A 20131-nucleotide genomic window follows, 5' to 3' on the forward strand; every position below is an offset into this window, starting at 1 on the left:
TATTTCTCTATTTAATGACTGAGAACTGTTAAAAGGCATGTAAAAAAAAGGCTAGAAAAGCAATTATGAAAGTTTAGGTTTCTGTAGAAAAATTCTATCACAGCATGAACACCACTAATGATGATTTTGCAGGAAGCATTGGTACTGAAACGATGGCTGACAGAACAACAAGGAGAGCCAATCAGGACTGAGGAAAATGGGTTTCTAATATTAGCTGTTGATTAAAATAACTATTGACAGAAGACCCTTGGAATTATGATCATGTAAACTAGACCAGATTGCCAAGCTTTGAAGCCCAACACCATTAATTATTGATGTGCACCATTCAAAGTGCATTTCTCAGGTTTCAATGGTTCCATTAACTTCAAAATAGGTAACAGTAGCCATCCTAGAGCTATTTTGAGTTAAGATAATCCATGTAAGGTGCTTAGTACAGTGCCTGGCATATGGTAAGAGCTTGCCTTAACCACCTGAGCAGTCTTGAGAGTCCTACTAGTTGACCTTCAGTTTCCTTCAATGTAAAGTATAGGTTTGGGTTGGATCATTTCTAATACCTTTGCCCAACTAAAATTAGAAATCTACAATGTAAAGGAATATACAGGGCCTTACTGCATTTCTGAAGAACATAAATTTAGATCTTTCGCTCTAGCATGATTAAGGATGTGGTAATTTAAGTGCTACAGAAGAATCGTACTTTTATGTCATTCCTGTGAAATCAGTTGTCATTACTACACTTATTAAAGCCAAAGTTACATGTATTCATCTGTGTAGTCTATAGGAAATCTATGATCTTCCATCAACTACTGTGTTCAGTAGCTACAATTCTTCCAGAGAGTATAATGGTAAAGCTATCATAACCAACATGATCTTAAATGGAAGATGAATGTCATGAAATTTTATTAAGTTTTCAGTAGTCTACTTATGGTTTTAATTTTGATTTTCACTACAGAAATATCTAAACATACTAATTTGATGTCTATAACAATTTTTGAAAAGTCCTAATAGGAATCTCAAGGAAGATAAATACAAAAACATTAGGATTATCTATAAGAACATTTCATATTTCCTACTTAATAGAAAAAATAAAGATAATGAATTTTTCAAATACACAATCCAGGAAAAAGAATGAAATATTGTTTTGTAACTGTCCAAAATCTAAAGATCTAACAAAATCTCTCTACTGATATGATATGTTGCAATTCAAAATTCAAATGACAGGCAAACTTTTTTTATTGCAGGACTATTAAGACACATTTTGGTATGACTCATAAATACTTTTTAAAAATCAGAGTTTTATCATGACAACATCAGGAATAAGGAAACATATCCCACGTGTTTCTTGGGGACAAACTTCTGATCTCCATACACACATTAACTGTACATCAATCCAAACAAATACACTCAATCAAGGATAAAAAAAAGTATCTGTAGAACTCTTCTCATATACTCAGAGATACTATTAAGAAATATAAAAAAAACCTTATTTTTAAAAATTATTAAAGTTATGTGTAAACTGAAAAGAGGTTATCTAAAAATCTGAAATACATTTTTCCAGATAATAAAATTGCAATGGGGAAAAGAGTTAGTTCTAGCTCACCTCAGACAGGTACTAGCATGGTAGGCCAAAGGAATAACAAATTACATTGGCCTATCAATGTAAATGTTTAGTTATATTAGTTCTAAATATGAAAAAATAAAACCACACACACACCAATGTCTTAAAATCTGACAACGGAAGCTCTCACCCCAGAAAACATGTTTACTAATCAACACTCATACCTCATTTTTATACTGGCAAAAATAGAGTTAATACTGTGGTAGTTAAAATTTTATTTTCCCCTTAATTTCACAGCTGTGCTAACCTCAGCTTCCTGTCTACAAATCTTATCTTTAACAGATCTTCACACTCCATACTTGGTACGATTTCTCATCATTCAAAAGTTCTAGTTTTCCCTTATAACTCGTTCATTACAAAATAGCTGTGCAAAGTTTACACCATAAAATTGATCTATACTGTGTCCTTACCCTCAATATTTAGCTCAAAACAAACGTGGCAGAAGGAGAGTGTTTCTTTGTCTGTTCCCAGTTTACAAACACTGCAAACGTTGTCATCATTCAAATCAATGTTTACAAACTGCTCCTCTTGGTTCATGCTGCCCCTATTAAGAAACAGAAAAGGAAAGTTACACAATCTCAAAAACCTGTCATTATAGCAAAATCAGGAACTTCTAGGAAAAGAGAAGAACGCTGTTCAGTTCATCTAATGCACAGCCCCATCAAACAAGCCTCGCCATACTTGTACTTAAATACTACTTTTCTTGTGCAAAGACACAAAGCTAGTAAACTAAAAGCCTTGCCATACATAGGTCACACCATTCCGAAGTGCCTTTTCTAGTCCCGCATTTTCATGTGGTTGAGGAAGGTATCTGAAGGAAAGTAGTTTTGCGGGTGTTCTAGTTCACCTCCCACTCCTCCAAAGCCCCCAACCCAACAGGCATTGAAAAGTGCTTAGCAGCGTTGCCGGGGTCTGTCCACCTACTTAGTGCTGTTAAATGCAGGAAAAACGCCCTATTCGGGACACTGCTTAATTCATTGCGGGAACCTTGATGCGTTTCCCTAACTCAACGTAGCGAAGCTTCCCATCCTCGACCCGCTGCAAGAAAATGCACGTGGGAACGAGAAGGCCCGGGGAGGGCGTCCCGGCCGCCACCAAGGCACCCGCGCGAAGGCTGCAGCCGCACCACCGTGCGGATCGCGTCCGGCCGGAAGAGCGGGGTTTAAGCCCCGCCAGAGAAGCCATGGGTCCCGAAGCCCCGCTGGCAGGGGCGCCGCGTCCCCGCGCCCATGGCTTCTTCCTACCCGGGAAGGCGCCCTAAGGGGCCCGTCGGGGAGCCCAGCGCGCAGCAGCACCAGGGGCCACGGGGCTCGTAGCGCGAAGGCGGCGGGGCCGCGGGGCCAGAGCGCAGGCAGGGCGGGGACAGGGGCGCGGGGTGTTTACCGTCCAGCTCCGCGCGCCGCCGCCGCCGTTCCACGCGGCTCTGGCTCCTCCACTATTGTTTCGGGCTGCAGCGGAGGCGGCAGCCGCGCCGGCCCCGCCCTCTCCCGCCGGCGCCACCCCGCGAGGGCGCGGGGAGGCGGGCGGGCGGCTGAGCGCGGAGCTGCGCGCCCGCACGGTGGCTGCGGGCCCACCACGAACCCGCGCCGACGCCGCGCCCTTGACTCGGGTTTCCTCGGGCTCCCGTGTCTCCTGGCCTGGCCTCTTACCATTTTCTGGAACGTGGCTCCTCGTGTGTCCCCTCCTGGAGGTACGCAGATAGAGGAGTCCGTTACCCCCTCCCCTCCAGCGGAGTGGAAACTACTGCCCCCGGGCGGGGGCCGAGAAGCAGCGAGTGGGAGGGAGAAAGGGACAGACATGAGTGTGGGTAGGACTGTGTTTGAAATCGGCAGACAGAATCAAAATACGATTTCTGAACTTTGTGAGGTATCATTTAAAGTATTTAATGAGGGGAAAGTTCTATTTTAAGTTTCATAATATAAGGATAATTTTAAATATAGAAGCTTTTTTTTAAAATGGGAGTACTCCTCCCCTGTATATATATATATATATATGGTACATTTTTGGCACGCCCACTGGGGAAACCCCAGAGTCCCACCTCTTACTTTGAGGTCCCACCCCTTTCTTAAACTCCCTGTGGTACTTAAGCTCTTCTGCCAATTTAGCTTGACATTTTAAGTCATTCTATTTTTTTAAGGTTATAGTTGACGCAATACTTTAACTTACATCTCTTGTAAGCCTCACAACAGCCTAAAGATGAGAAACGGGAACCATTTTCTCATTTTGCAGCCTAGAGTGACTCAGTCAGATTATTGGTTGTTTAGAAATAGAGCTGGGACAACCCTAGAATGCTGATATAAAATCACTTATTTTCCACACATCATAACCCCCTGTACTGGTTACATTCACAAACAGAAAAGAAACTGGTTGTAGTTGATGGTAGGAATGGATTCCATGGATCTGGGGGACTTCTAGACCAAACTGGCACTTGATATAAATGCCTCAGAAAAGTGATCTGTTGTTTTGCTACTTAAAGTATAGTACATGAACTAGCATTAAAATCACCTGGTGGTTTGTTAGAAATGTAGAATCTCAGGTCTCACCCAAGACTTCCTAAATTAGAACCTGCATTTTAGCAAGATCTCCAAGTGATTCCTATGCACATTAAAGTTTGAGAAGCATTAATTGATGTAGAAAAGTCTATGCCTTTTCTTTTTCTCATTCGAGGTAAATATAACTAACATGTCTTACTTACATCATGGATTCTACCCAATTTTCTTAGACGTGCTTTACAAAATCACTATCACTTTCCTTTTAGTGAAACAAGTTCTTTTTAATACTCACTGTTATCCTTCTTTGGGGTTTTACCCTGTTAACCATCCTTGAAACTCTTCCCCCATTGTTTTTTTAAGTCAAAAAGTCCAGGAATAATTTATAGAAATAAAATTTTCCCATTGAAAAAATACAGTTGATGAATTTGACAGATGTATACACTTGTGTAACCATTACCCTAATCAAGATACAGTTTTCCACAATCCCCAATATAATTTATATCACTAAAGACAAGTTTCACTGTCCTAGAATTTCATACACATGTAATTAAACAGTATGTGTTGTTTTTATGACTACTTTAATTCACCATGTTTCTGAGATTCCCAATAATGTTTTGTAGCCATACTTCCTTGTTATTGTTCAATAATACTCCACAATTTGTTTATCTATTCATGTATTGATGAACACTTGAGTTGTTTCTAGTTTTGGGATTATTGTCTTAAAACTGCTATGAATATTCATGTAAAAGTCTTTTTTGTGTACTTGTTTTTTTCTCATAGGTAAATATCTAGGAGTGGAATTGCTAAGTCATCTGGTAAGTGCATATTTACTTTGAAAAGAAATTGCTAAACTGCTTATTCCAAGTGGTTATTCCATTTTACACAGTTATGACTGTTGTGTCTTAACCCTTTCATCATTATACAACTTTTCTTTTTATCTCTGGTAATATTTCTTCGTCTGAAATCTACTTTCTCCAGTATTAATATAGGCACTTGTGCTTTCTTATGATGAGTGTTTCCATGTGTATATTTCCCCTCTTGATTTTTACCACATACTGCCCCACCTCATCTATATATGAATGTGTTTTTGGTAGACAATTTAGTTGCCTTGCTTTTTTAATCCAGTCTGACAATCTCTGTCTTTTACTTGATGTGTTTAATACATTTACATTTAGTATAATAATTGATATAGTTGAGTTTAAGTCTACCATCTTGCTATTGGTTTTCTATTTGTCATATATATTCTTTGTTCCTTTTCCCTCTTTTCATGCCTTCTGTAGATTAGGTGAATTCCTGTTTGTCTAATGTTTCATTTCTTTTTGTTTCCTCTTTTAGATATGTTTTATATATATGTATGTATGTGTGGATATATATATGTATTTTGGGTCTGTGAAACATCATGTGTTGAGTAGATTCATCTCTAACTTATCACAATCTACCTGAAATAATAATATATTGCTCTATGTAAAATATAAGAAGCTTACAATAATATGTTTATTTACTTTGATCATTTATTATTATCATATATTTTATTTCAAATTTGTCATGGACTCCAAAGAAGTATGAAAAGAAGCTGTATTTTTCACTTTTGCAAAGGAGGAAAAGTTTTCCTGAGTGAACCCAGTAGATTTCTGCTTCCCTCTAATCACCAGAATTTATCTAACAACATGGATTCTAGGAAAGTGAGTATGTAGTTTTTTCAGCCTCTATGACAGAAGGCAAGGAAATGAGATTAGGTAAATAAACCAACAATGACTGATAGAGTGTCTACAGAACTTTCTTACAATCACTTTTATATCTGCTATGATGAAAATAATCCCTATTCATCATTCAAATGAATGTCTGCTATGAAAATTTCTCTGATTTTCCTTTTCTGAACTCCACAGTTCTTGTTCATGCCACCACTAGTTTTGGTATTTTTTTTCTGAGATGGTCCTGTTTTAAAGTAAAGGATTCCATATACTTAGTGTATCAAACTGTCTATCTCTCAACTTCTGATGCCTTTTTTGGTCTTCATGTGTTATCTCAATCTCTGATGTTAGAGATGTGCATTATCCATTTAGCCTGGAAAATTGGCACATGCAGCCCCAGACTTAGAGCCTTCTAGTACCACCCCCAAAGGCACCAGAAACTCAAGTATGTGCATTGATTGCATTGTTGTTTTTATTTTCTCATACCCTGCCTTTTCTCTGTGACCTTATGGTTTACAATAGTGGGCTGAATATATTTCCCCCCCACAATGGAATATTAATGAGTATGACATGAACAGAGACCTTAAATGTACATGAATAGTTTAGCTTTGCTCCTTGTGCATTTGCCATATGTCATGAGAGGAAGTTCACCCAGATAACTGCTGGTCCAAGGAGGATAGGAGACACATGGAAAAGAACTGAGCCCAGTCTACAGCCTAAAGCCACATAGGCCCAGCTGACCTGTAGACTGATGATAGATGTTTGTTGTAAGCACTGAGTTGTGGATTGTTTTGTTTTGCCACATATTGCAGTGATAGCTGTTGATACTGTGGTATTCTAAATGGCCAAGTTTAATTCATGTGCTCATTCCTGATTCAATTACGATAACCAATACTTTCATTGGTCAGACTTTGATTACATTCTCACCTCCCTCCACCTGCTTTCCTGAATACCTGAGGTTGGCTCAGGAATGGGGTTACAGAAATTAAAATGGGATATCATGATATGGGAGAAAAGTTTCTCCAAAGGGAAATGGTGGTTGTTACCAGAGAAGGGAGTTGGTCTGAAGACATAATAAATAGGCAAAAACTATTATAATCTACTCTGGTGCTCTTTATATTTAAGTACCATTGCTCAGATTTAAGTTGATGATGCACAGGAACTCGGTCTTATTCATCTTGTATTTATTTCAACACCTGTAATATCTTAAACCTTGTGCTTATATTTAGGATTAGGTTTCACTATAAGTGATATAAAAACCCCAAATAACAGTGACTTCAAAAGATAGGACTTTATTTTTTTTCTGGCATTAAAGTCTAGAGGTGTGCAGTCTAGAGTGTGCTGGCTTTGATACATAAAGTTCTCAGGCATGGATGCTGTTTTTAGCATTTTACTCTGTCATCCCTAGGATGTGTCTCATGTTTGTGTGCAAGAGATTGGCCCTTTAATTAGAACCACATTCCAAAAAGCAGGGTAAAGGAAGGTGGGAACACAGAGCAGAGAATATATACCAGTTGCCTTTTATTTCTTTATTTATAAAATTTTGGTATCATGAATATACAATTACATGAGGAACATTGTGGTTACTAGATTTCCCCCATTATCAATTCCCACCACATATCCCATTACAGTCACTGTCCAAGCATAGTAAGATGCTATCGAATCACTACTAGTCTTCTCTGTATATACTGCCTTCCCTGTGTTCTCCCCACTCCACTACATTACGTGTGCTAATCATAATGCCCCTTTTACCCCTTATCCCTCCCTTCCCACCCATCCTCCCCAGTCCCTTTCCCTTTGGTACCTGTTAGTCCATTCTTGGGTTCTGTGAGTCTGCTGCTGTTTTGTTCCTTCAGTTTTTTCTTTGTTCTTATACTCCACAGATGAGTGAAATCATTTGATACTTGTCTTTCTCCGCATGGCTTATTTCACTGAGCATAATACCCTCTAGCTCGATCCATGTTGTTGCAAATGGTAGGATTTGTTTTCTTCTTATGGCTGAATAATATTCCATTGTGTATATGTACCACATCTTCTTTATCCATTCATCTACTGATGGACCCTTAGGTTGTTTCTATTTATTGGCTATTGTAAATAGTACTGTGATAAACATAGGGGTGCATATGTCTTTTTCAAACTGGGCTCCTGCATTCTTAGGGTAAATTCCTAGGAGTGGAATTCCTATTTTAGGAATGGTATTTCTATTTTGAGTTTTTTGAGGAACCTCCATATTGCTTTCCACAATGGTTGAATTAATTTACATTCCCACCAGCAGTGTAGGAGGGTTGCCCTTTCTCCACATCCTTGCCAACATTTGTTGTTGTTTGTCTTTTGGATGTTGGCCATCCTAACTGGTGTGAGGTGATAACTCATTGTGGTTTTAATTTGCATTTCTCTGATGATTAGCAATGTGGAGCATTTTTGATGTGCCTGTTGGCCATCTGAATTTCTTCTTTGGACAAGTGTCTGTTCAGATCCTCTGCCCATTTTTTAATTGTTGGATTATTTGCTTTTTGTTTGTTGAGATTCATAAGCTCTTTGTATATTTTGGATGTCAACCCCTACCAGTTGCTTTTTAAGGATATTTCTCAGAAGCTGCCATATAACGTTCCTGGTCCCCTGCCCAATTTGCAGGGGTAAGAACCTAGCTGAAAGGGGCATGTGGGCATCAGTTCTTCATTCCAGCATTCATATGCCCAGCTAAAAATTACGGCTTTAAAAAAAACAGAGCATGAATATTGGAATAGATGACAAGCAGTCTTTGCTACAGTGCTCAATAAAAATTTCTTGAATGAACGTATGGATGAATGAATCACATATTAAAAATTAAAATTGGTTAATAAACATTGAAGGCTAAATTTTCAACCTTAGATTCAATGATGACTTAAGGAATATATTTGAGGTTAAAGTACCTATTTAAACTGTTTCTCATTTTTAGTAAGCAAGAAAGCAAAAACTGAGTTAGAATATTTTGCTTTGCATTCAAACTGAACAGTGTCGCAAGCTTATTTCAGTTTTGTTGATCCATTTTCTAAAAACCTAATCCTTATAGGGTTCTGGACAAAAATCTAGTATAGCTCTACTGGAACCCTTAACTCTAAAGAAAATGTCTTTCTTAAAATTATGACTCCTGTTAAGCTTAGAAGTAGCCCTTTGAAAGTTTGGGATACAAATATTCCATTAAAGGGATTTACCATCTATAGTTTCAGTAGTGCTGACATTATGGGTAAGCTGTCTGCTGATCCATTATATTTTTGTGCAAGCAGAACAAACCAAACCTATTTGCAGTCTGTGGATAAATTCACTGTTGTCATTGCTGGGAGGAGATTAGAGTTAACTACCCAAGCTATTGATTTTTTTTTTTACTGTGAGCCAAATCCAGTCTTTAGTAATGTGTACAATTCCCACTGTTAAGTTCAAGGTGATAAAAAGGAAAGTTTGGGACTGATGTCTGAAGTTAGAAAAGAGTCTGTTTCATAATATTTTACCGAGATTTATTTTTATATTTCATTGTATATATATATATATCAGATGTCTGGCTATGGAATACTCAAGCTAGAAATTGAAATCCAGACATATTTCTGAGTTAACTATTGGTATGCCTACTTAATTAGATGTGAAATTTAAAACTTCAGAATTTTAAAATTTCAGATATTTTAATCGAGAGAGGTTTGGTGATAGGAGATAACATAAAGGGGTAACCATTAAGCGTAAGAATATAACTTGTTTCTAAATTTCTACTAAATATGGTACTTTTTCACAAAAATTAAAACTAATTAAAAATTTTAAATACTTTTTTCATTTAGTCATTCACACATTCATGTAACAAATTTTTATTAAATGTTCATTATGTGTGAGATAACTGTTTTAGGTATTAGTTATATACTAGAAAGCACAAGAGAGACCCTTGTTTTGAGAAATTTAGCACTTAGTGCAAAAGGCATTAAGTAAATTCTGGAATGGAGTTTTTAATGGGAATTGAAATATTTGCATTTTAATTGCTGTAGCACTATAAAGATGTCTAAGTAACACATTGTCAAATAATGTTTTTTGTCCTGCTCTTTTCCCATTATTCTGCTAAATCTTATATGTTAAGTATAGTAATGATTAATGTATAATCTGTAAAAAATGAGGGGTTCTTTCATAGTGTTTTTTTCCAGTGTGATTGGGAAATGATGGTTTTATAACTTAAAAAACTTTTAGCTATTTTTGAAAGAAAGCCATAATAGACTGAATGTTTGTGTCCTTTGAAAATTCATGTTAAAATCCTGACCCCCAGGGTGATGGTATTAGCTGATGAGGCCTTTGAGAAGTGCCTAGGTCATGATGGTGGAGCCTTCATGAATAGGATGAGTGCCCTTGAAGGAGAAACCCCAAAGAGCTCCCTCCCACAAGAGGACACAGCAAAATGATGGCTGTCTGTGAGCCAGGAAGTGGGCCCTCACAAGGCACTGAATCCTTAGCACTGTAATCTCGGATTTCCAGTCTCCAGAACCTTAAGAAATACATTTGTATTGTTTATAAGCCACTAAGTCTATGGTGTTCTGCAGTAACAGTCCAAACTGACGAAGACAAAAGCTTTCTAAAGCATATTATACTTGTTTTTTTCCGATTTAATAAAATATGGAAGATAATTCTTTCATTAGCCAGGAAATTAAATTTCTCTTAGAGTAGACTAAGTTGTTGGAAAATAGACTTAGAAAATCAGTGGCTTAATGAACAAGGACTAGTTAGGGTGCTGCAGGTTGGTACCTGCCCTCTTCCACATGGTGATTCAGGGAGCCAGGATTCTTCCCTCTTGTGACTCCTCTAGGACCTTGTTATCAGGTGCACAGTCAGGGCTTGCTCACCACAGCCAGGTTTTAGCCTGTGGAAGGGGAAACAGTGTGGAGGTGGCATATCTCTCTTAAAGGTTCTGAAGAATCAGGCACGTATCACATCTCCTCACTTATCGTAGCTAAGAATTTATCCACATGATTATATCCATCTGCTGGAGAGATTGGGAAATGTGACCTAATTGTGTACCCACAGATAGGAGGTGGATGAATATTGGTGGGTGACTGCTGTCTCTCCTACAGCCTGGAACTTTGGTTGCCAAGTGTCTGTTTGTATGCTCACAGTCATCCTTTCACTCAGGTCCAGATGTAGGGTGGATCAGAAAATTAAAACTATTCAGAAAAGAGGGGATTGAAAAACACAGCAGCTGATGGAGACTGGCTGGGCAGGGGTCCCAGGGACCTCAGCTGTGACAATGGAGGAAATTCTTGATTAGACCCTGTTTCTGCTCTCTGGGAAGGAATTCTTGTGCATTGCTCTCTATGACCTTGGCTCTGCTCTCTGGAAGGACCTGCCTTGTCTGTTATTCTTCTTAGCCACATCTGAAATGGGTTTTCGAATGTGTTCTCCTTGGGGACTGCATGTATTTTACAGCTGTTTGCAGGCCCATATAGTGTTTTAAGGCTCAGAGAGAGGCTCATGATTGGTAGGCTCATTGATTCTTTAAAAGCACAAGTTCCTCAGTTTTGGTAAGCTTCTAAATTATTTGCTTCCAATGTGCCTGTAAGTAAAACCCAAAATTTTTCTGAATATATTCTACACAGTCCTTCAGTTTTTGCTGTCTTATTCTTCTTCTGACATGTTATTTCACTTTAATGGTGGCTATCTTGAGACCATCTGAAGAATTAGGCTGGACTGGGAAGGCAATATCTGACTTTCTGCCATTTGGGATCCAGAATCAGTCAGCTTTTCATACTGGTGGGGAACTTAATCTTTGACTTTTTCACTTTCAAATCATTGTGACCTCCTCAGGAGGGCTTCTGTAATCATCCTGTTTAAAGTTTCCACCCAGTCCCATTTTACCCTAATCTTTAAAAAAAACCCAAGTTAGGATGGCCAGCATCGAAAAGACTAAGAAAAGCAAATGCTGGCAAGGATGTGGAGAAAGGGGAACCCTTCTACACTGCTGGTGGGAATGTAAACTAGTTCAGCCATTGTGGAAAGCAGTATGGAGGTTCCTCAAAAAACTAAAAATTGAAATACCATTTGACCCAGGAATTCCACTCCTAGGAATTTACCCAAAGAATGCAAGTTCTCAGATTCAAAAAGACGTATGCTCCCCTATGTTTATTGCAGCACAATTTACAATAGCCAAGATAAGGAAGCAACCTAAGTGTCCATCAGTAGATGAATGTATGAAGAAGAAGTGGTACATATACACAATGGAATATTATTCAGCCATAAGAAAGAAACAAATTCTACCATTTGCAACAATATGGATGGAGCTGGAGGGTATTATGCTCAGTGAAATAAGCCAGGTAGAGAAAGACAGGTACCAAATGATTTCCTTCATTTATGGAGTATAACAACGAAGCAAAACTGAAGGAACAAAACAGCAGCAGACTCACAGACTATAAGAAGGGACTAGCAGTTACCAAAGGGGAGGGGTCGGGGAGGGAGAAGGGGATTGAGGGGTATTATGATTAGTACACATGATGTTGGGGGGATCATCTAGAACACAGTGTAGCACAGAGAAGACAAGTAGTGACTCTGTGGCATCTTACTGTACTGACAGACAGTGATTGCAATGGGGTATGGGGGGGAACTCGATAATATGGCTGATTGTAGTAACCATTTTGTTTTTCATGTGAAACCTTCATAAGAGTGTATATCAATAGTACTTTAATAAAAAATATAAAAGAAATCCATAAAACAAAATCACTTATCACTTTCATATGTGTGTATATGAAATATATGTATATGATACATATGTCTTATTTATCACACATACTGTTCATTGTTTGTCTTCCTTCTCTAGAATGTAAATTCCGTGTGGTTTGGGAGTTATATTTTGTTCTCTAGTGTATCCCAGGGATGGAGAATAGTCCCTGCCATATAGCAGGGACTCAACAAATATTTGTTGAATGAATGAATGAATGATTTGACAGTGTGCTGACTTTTCAGGGCCTGCTATATATGTATCATGCGGTTAGTGAGCTGTACAAATACTGCATGTTATATTCCATTTCTTCCTCTTCCGTGTAAATAGAATCCTCATTTTGTTTATTTGGTAGAGTAGAGCAGGTAGGATGCATCTTTGTTCTCTGGTATCTAGCCATAGAGAAGTGTTTTATGCCAGTTAGGGAAATTCCATTCTTCTCTGTGCATCTAACAATGGACCAGTGACCCAGTTTTGGCTAGTGAGAGGTAAGCAAAAGTGTGGCAGAATGAAGAACCTCTGTATGGAAAAAAAATTTTTTTCGTCTGCTCACTCCTTCACTTTCTTTTTTGGCTATTTTTATTCTTTTGATAATGTGATGTTGAAGCTTTAGCAGCTGTCTTGTGACCATGAATACAGATTCACTAATGTACTGTGTTTGGAAGAATGGAAAGATAGAAAGAACTTGGATCCATGTGACATAATTGAATCACCGTCAACCTTGAAATCACTTCACTTGCAAATGAGATACTAAATATCTACTTCATTTATTCCATTTTTGGTCAGCTATTCATTTACTTGTTGACTGCAGCTGAAAAATTTCTGAGAGAGTAGCTGTATCTTCAGTGGCTGCTGAGACTAATTTGCCACCATACTGCTATCCATTTAACCATTTGTCTACTCACTCATTTATTGAGTTTAATATAGGCTATGTGCAAAACTTACAGTGAAAGGATTAGTAAGATACAGTTCATGTATATCCTCAAGAAATTGACAAGAGGGGTACAAACAAAAATAGAGAGTTATTTATCTAACACACTCTTACCACAGAGCGTGTGCTTTTTACTGCATTCAAATTCAGGATAATTAGTAGAATTGGTTAGTGTTCTAGGCAATCCAGATAGATAGAGGTATTTTATCCTATCATTTCTACAGTGGACCTATGTGGATTCTATTCTCAGTCACTACTTGAGGGGAGCTTTATTCTATTGCCACAGAAGGAATGGTGCCAATAGGCAATATTGGCTCTATTATTTATTTCCTATCTATTCAGACATAAACTCATGGATGAAGGAGCTTACAGGGTTAAGGAATCAGGTGGGATAGTTTGCCTCTTTCTCCTCCAGGTCCACTTATGGGTCTTTTTTAAACACTGGGAAAAATGTAACTGACTGTGTTACAGTGTGTTGACCAACTTGTGGTAGCTTAAGTATACTGTTACAGACTATGGATAAAATCTGCATGCATGCCCAGAAAATAAATTAGAATTGCAGATCGTTAAATATTTCAGTTTAATCTTCTGGAAAACTATAGTGTTTATTTATAAAACCAAAACCAAACCAAACAAAAAAGCCCTGCAGCTTTATGATCCCCGACTTGCTATTTCATCATTGATATATTGAACCATTTTTTCTTCTCTTTTGCAAAGCCATTCAATATCTGCAAATGGTAATGCTAACTGCCAAACGAGTATGTGGGCTTTATAGTTAGAACTCAGTAAGAGAAGTTGAGTATACCCAGCTCTTTTTCATACTTAAGGTTCAAATAACAAATGCATATATGCTCGGGATGAGCTTTAATCTCTCAAAGTGTACCATATATTATTAGGTTCATTGGCTTACTTTTTATGTTAGGCACATTAAAAGTTTAGATAGGAAAAAAATTTATATAGCAAACTCAAAAAAAGGTAGTGACTCAGGGCAGCACATTGATGTCTGATAGACCTAACAGGTAGATTAATTTAATGCCTATGGAAACCATTCAGGGGCTACTCTTAGTTTGCTTTATTTATTTAAAGTTCGTGTCAAGATCCTTTAAGTCTAAGTGTCCTTAACTTTTTTTCTCTCTGCTGTGGAGTTTACATTCTTTGCTCATGTCTGCTCTCTTACCACCAGATTCTATAATGGCATTTGACTGTTCCCTCTGTTTGGTTTTGGTTTGTGGTGTATAATGTCTAGTTGCAATTAACCAGATGTAGAAGAAAGATTATAATTTTCATTTTGATACATGTAAAGTCACGATTTTAAAAAGAGGAACCACTGACATATGTATCTGTGAGAAAACAAAATACAGATGATCAAAAGTGTCAGAGAAATAGAGCTAACAACTGTGCCTGTACCAAAGTATATTTTGATTTTTTTATAATTCCTTTCTTCTGTGGAGGTCAAAATATTCCATGTATCAGCTTATGTTCATGACATTCCTAGTATTGCACAAGAGCAGATCCCATCTCCATTTTGTACCATGGCTTTGAAGAGTGGCTTTGCATGGGACAGAGATGAGAATAATTTTAAAAGCAGCAAATTTGCTATTATGAAAGACATATTTCCCAATAGGAAAGACATATTTACTCACTGTCATTCCATATACAGTACCCTGTATTGTGTACTGAGTTATTGCAGTGCCCACTGGGGGGGTCTCTAAACATTCTGACTTACAGGACTTCCATGGGTCACACTCCACAACCTATTCAGCTGGAGGAATATGGGTCACAAAAAGCAACATGCTGGGACAGCAGAAGTGCAGCATTTGGGCATCCCTCCTTAGTAAGACTTCTTGCAGCAGTCATCCCACCAATCAAGGGGCTAATCTTTGGATTCCAAGTTGGCAGTTCAAATGCAGGGTGATGAGGCACATACATGTGGTGCATCTTAGCTTGAAAGCCTCATGTCTCGAATAGGTACCAGTATGTTTTATAAAAAAGTTTGGGGCATCAGTTCCAGAGTCCCTGAAAGGCTCTGCTGAGTTATGAAAGTCATCACACTCAGCCCAAAGCTATGGTTTCCCACCAGGTATTTATAGTTCATACATAGTTTCTCTCTTACCAGATGCAATTTCTCATGTTTTTATCATAAGAAATATTGCCTTGTAGCACCACGTCCATTCTACCTTTTTCAGGTTTCCAGGGAAACAGAACTATTAAGTTAACCCAAGGGTAAGTTTGTTCATAAAGGACAAAAGGCTTTGTTAATGCTTTACCCACATGATGCAGCCTCTTTTGAACTACTAAGGCTGGGTTGAAGTCTTAGCAGATCTTGGTCACTGGTCAAATGATATACTTTGGTCTTTAAGAAGATGGAGTTGGTTACATTTAATTTTACAGTTAACAAAAATATTTTCCAACCTTGTTACTTTATAAATAAAATCCAGTTATACCATATTTGAATTTACAACTGTAAGTAGACATAGAATTAACTCTTGGCACTTAGCAAACAGTGCAGATCTTACATAGCAGAGAACACAGCCCCACTGTTGAGAATTCCTGCTGTGTTAAAATGTAATCCAGGGTGAAACAACCTGTATCACATAATCTGACTCTACTTATATTTAAAAGTGCACAGACAGGACAGATCTTGTCAGGCATATAGGAAACACAGGCACAACCCAACAGAATTTCTCCTAGTTTAACATTATTTTTCCAGTAGAATGCCTGTGATTTTGAATACCTGAATGTCATAAAACATACATATCTCTCAGCTGTGTACATTTAGGACAAACTCATGCTTCTAAAACACAATATGATATATATTTTTGAAGTATAATTTACATGTGAGATATACACATTTTAAGTGTACAATTCAACAGTGAATTAATACATCCATATAATCCACACCATTGTCAAGACAGAAAGCATTTCCATCATCAGAAATCCCCTTGTACCCTTCCTGGTCAATCCCCTTTCTTTCCCTCCACCCCAAGGCAACCACTATTCTAATTTCTGTCAATGTCAATTTAGTTTTGCCTGTTTTGAGCTTCACAAAGATGAAATTATAAAGTATGTACTCTTTTGTGTCTGACTTATTTTGCTCACCATGTTTTCGTGATTCATGTATGTAATTGTATACCTCTATATGCAATTCTATATACTATATAATTGTATGCAGCAGTAATTCATTCATCAGAGTATGAATATGCTACAGTTTATGTGCTTCCTGTCGTTGGACAATTGTGGGTTTATAGTGTTAAGTTATTAATATGGCTTCTGTAAATATTTTTGTATAAGCTTTTGGTAGACATTTTCACTTCTCTTGGGTAAATACCTAGGGTAGAATTGCTGGGTCGTAGAGTAGGTGTATGTTTAATATCATAAGAACCTACTGTGCAGTTGTCCAGAGTGCTTGTACCACTTTGTGCTCTCAGCAGCAGTTTATGAGATCTGGTTGCTTCACATCTTGGCTTGCATTAGAGATCAACCTTTATTTTTGGCCATTCTGTGCATAAAGCTTCTGGAAGAAAGACACAAAGAATACCTTTGTGACCTTGAGGTAGGTAAGGATTTCTGATAGAAGTTACTAAATGAAACAATTGAATAATTGGATTTACCAAAATTAAAAGCTGCTGCTCTGTGCAAGACACTGCTAAAAAAGTGAAAAGCAAACTACAAACTGGGGAAAACATACAGTATATATATATATATATATGTATGTTTGACAAAGGATTTGTACCCAGAACATATGAGCAACACTTACATCTACATAATAAAAATACATGTAATTGAATACAGGAAATAGTTAAAATGCTTGAAGAAACATGCAACAAGGGAAGATACATAAACACCTAATAAGTGCAAAAAGTATGCAATACAATTAATTGCCAATGAAATGAAAAATAAACAAAATATTTTCAATGTCTGGAAAATTTTTGACTTATTTCAACCACAGCATCAGAGATACACGTTGATATTTTGAAAAGTTTTTGAGTCTTCAGAGATCAGATGTTTAGTATATTGCTGTATACCAAACAATTAATTATTAGCTATATTAATTTGTTGGTTATTGGGGAGTAATGTTTTAAGTATTTCATATCCTAACATGACATAGTTTGTTATTTATTTAAAGGTGTTTTACTGAGTTTTAGTAAATTGGCTCTGGGTTTATGGTTTGTATATGCAACATTATAATTTTTCCCATAAAATCAGGGTAGTTAGGTTTCCAGTCAGTGTTTTTGTGCAGTACTATTTAAGAACAGATTACTGAAATTAAGAGGGAGATTAATGTATTTACTTTGTGATTAATTGAATTCTACATTTAAAGGAGAAAAGGAAAGTATTTAAAGACTGTACTTTTATTTCTATTTAGAAGTTAAACTATTTTTTGAAACAATCTAATGACCATTTTATAATTTAAGGTTTACATTTTTTAAAGCTAAATTTACTAAATGACCTAGTAATTTGTTTTCCAGTAAAACAGAAATGTAATATTGAGCTTGTTCTATTATAGAATTCTTCCTCTCCCTTTTTTCTATCCTTAAATATTGATCTCTATATTTACATGCCCATAATATGAAATCCTAAATAGACAAATGAGTAGATTGCTATCTGTGTCTTTCTTGCTCTAAACTAGACCCAGAACTAAGTTTATCTGAGTATTGTTACTATTATTATTATCATCACCACCCAGAACCCTTTTTGTAACAGTTCTAGAAGTTCTGTCCATGCTCTCCCCAGAACAAAAGTTCCTGTGAACACAAAATTCTTATATTAACAATTCAAAGTGATTGTTCAACTCTGTGAGGCTGCCAGGCTCCAGCATGTGATTAAGCTTCTAACATCTCTAGAGCAGACTTGGCAAACTTGTTATTATTGACATTTTTGACTGTTGATTGTTGTGGGGACTATCTGGGTGTTGTGGGGTGTTTAGAAGCACCTCTGGCCTCTAATCACTAGATGCCAGTAGCACTACCCTTGTTTGTGAAAACCCAAACTATCTCCAGACATTTCTGATTGTCCCATTTAAAATCATGGTAATTAGGTTCCCAGTCAGTGTTTCTGTGTAGAACTATTAAAGAACAGATTATTGAAATTAAGAAGGAGATGACTTCCCTCTTCCCAAGCTACACGCCTGGGAAGCAACCAAACCGCCCGCTGCATCTCCTCAGCTTCCCACTGAGAACCACTGCTCTGGAATGTATCTTTACTACTAGGTCAAGTTCAACTCCTAATGCATCTTTTTGGAGCCCTCTAGACTTAAACTGACCCAAGAATGGACTGGGATTTTTAGAGTGACCTGTACTGAATAATAGTGGCTAGCATCCCTTATCACCTTAGTGACCTACACCCAACATTAAATTAGAATCTGAACATGCCTCAGACAGAAGGCCAGACATGAAAAAAATAGCAGTTCACTTTGCTAATTTCAGTTTAGTGTTGAACCATTTGTGAATGATTTATTTTTTTTGATAAAATAAGTTGTACGTCCCCAAAGAGAGCTCTTAATCCTCTTAAGAATGTAGTAAACTCCAGTATAATTTTCATAAGCCCTAAGGTCAAACATACAGAGCAGGCAACATTTTGTTTTCCCATAATTGAACTTAGTTTTTATTCTGTGCCCAGTTTCTCCTGTTGCTATAGAACTTGATTCATTTCCAGGTGAACTCTGTCTTTGTCATGCTTTTCCAGTCACTTCAAGTTTAAAATCATGTCATTTCTAGATTTTACTTTCCTGTCCTCCTCTTCAGGGCGACACTCCCATTCCAGGATTTATTTATGATCATGACAGGATGGAGGTTGCGGGGGAGATCAAGGAGGCAGCATGTCTGCTCCTTAGTGGTTAGGTATTTGGCACTGTACCGGAAGACTCCCTTTTGAAATCTCTAAAATTGCAAAAGTCTCAGTTCTGTGATTCACACTGGTATTTGGGTTACAAATTCTAGCCCCTTTGGCCCTCAGCTGTCTCCTCAAACTAACACCAAGTTCAGCCCTGCTTGGGGGAGTTCATTCATCCGTTTTTCGTTGGTGAGCTTAAGGTATAGTAAGTGCTGTTATGAGGGCTTCTTCGTTCCCTGAAGCACACCCAGCCATGTCTGATTGTTGGCCCCATGTTATAGTGGCGTAGAGACTCACAGTACACTTCTGCCCTGACGCAGGAGTACCAAGTGGACGTGGTAGATCTAGAATATCACACTTCGCTCCAGCCCTTGCTCTTCCCAAGCTACACACCTGCGAAAGAGGGTCTTGTTCGAATCCTCTCTGCATGTGCATTTAACCCTTTTGCTTCTGCCCCATGACTTCTTTTCATCCTAATCAGAAGGCTCTTCTCTACTGGGAGTGGGAGTTTGAGTGGAGAGGAAGGATGTGGTCTCTTTCTGCATGCACTCTTGCAAAGTCTTTGTTGTCCTAGAACATTTCTTTTTAAGCTAAACACAAAGAATATGACATCCTTTTATCTGTTTCTGCAGTAATTTCTTTTCCTGAGTTAGAAAGTGCCTCAGAATGAATAGGATGTGGGGAAGTTCCTGGGACAGTCAGGAATTACCACAGTTCTCTCTCTCTCTTTCTCTCTCTCTCTCTCTCTCTCTCTCTCTCTCTCTCTCTCTCACACACACACACACACACACACACACACTTTAAGTCATCATTTTGTCACCTTATGTAGGAAAACATTCCTCTCCTCTACCCTCT

The 20131-nt window shown here is 37.7% G+C and overlaps 2 protein-coding genes across 5 annotated transcripts in view; one reads left to right on the top strand and one right to left on the bottom strand.

Moving 5' to 3' along the window:
• The window catches only part of C3H21orf91 (chromosome 3 C21orf91 homolog), a 33592-nt gene extending 30240 nt beyond the window's left edge, over positions 1 to 3352 (bottom strand). For 2 of the 4 annotated variants that reach the window (XR_005059819.2, XM_017667876.3), the window contains exons 1-2: positions 2999 to 3124; positions 2026 to 2159 (exon numbers count right to left, since the gene is read on the bottom strand). Coding sequence is in view for 3 of the 4 variants with exons in the window: in XM_017667876.3 (XP_017523365.1) it covers positions 2026 to 2152 (127 nt within the window). In the remaining variant the exon portion in view is untranslated. Of the gene's footprint in view, positions 1 to 2025; positions 2160 to 2539; positions 2975 to 2998; positions 3125 to 3264 lie in introns of those variants that run through there. The other 2 variants (XM_037012659.2, XM_017667885.3) reach the window with 2 other exon arrangements.
• LOC140848273 (uncharacterized) overlaps positions 2264 to 20131 on the top strand; it is a 236360-nt gene continuing 218492 nt past the window's right edge. Inside the window, exons 1-3 of the mRNA XM_073230470.1 lie at positions 2264 to 2339; positions 2631 to 3305; positions 4888 to 4922. Of these exons, the coding sequence (XP_073086571.1) occupies positions 2264 to 2339; positions 2631 to 3305; positions 4888 to 4922 (786 nt within the window). The remainder of the gene's footprint in view (positions 2340 to 2630; positions 3306 to 4887; positions 4923 to 20131) is intronic.

The sequence above is a fragment of the Manis javanica genome, chromosome 3 (genome assembly GCF_040802235.1).
Source record: "Manis javanica isolate MJ-LG chromosome 3, MJ_LKY, whole genome shotgun sequence".
Classification (NCBI taxonomy): Eukaryota; Metazoa; Chordata; class Mammalia; order Pholidota; family Manidae; genus Manis; species Manis javanica.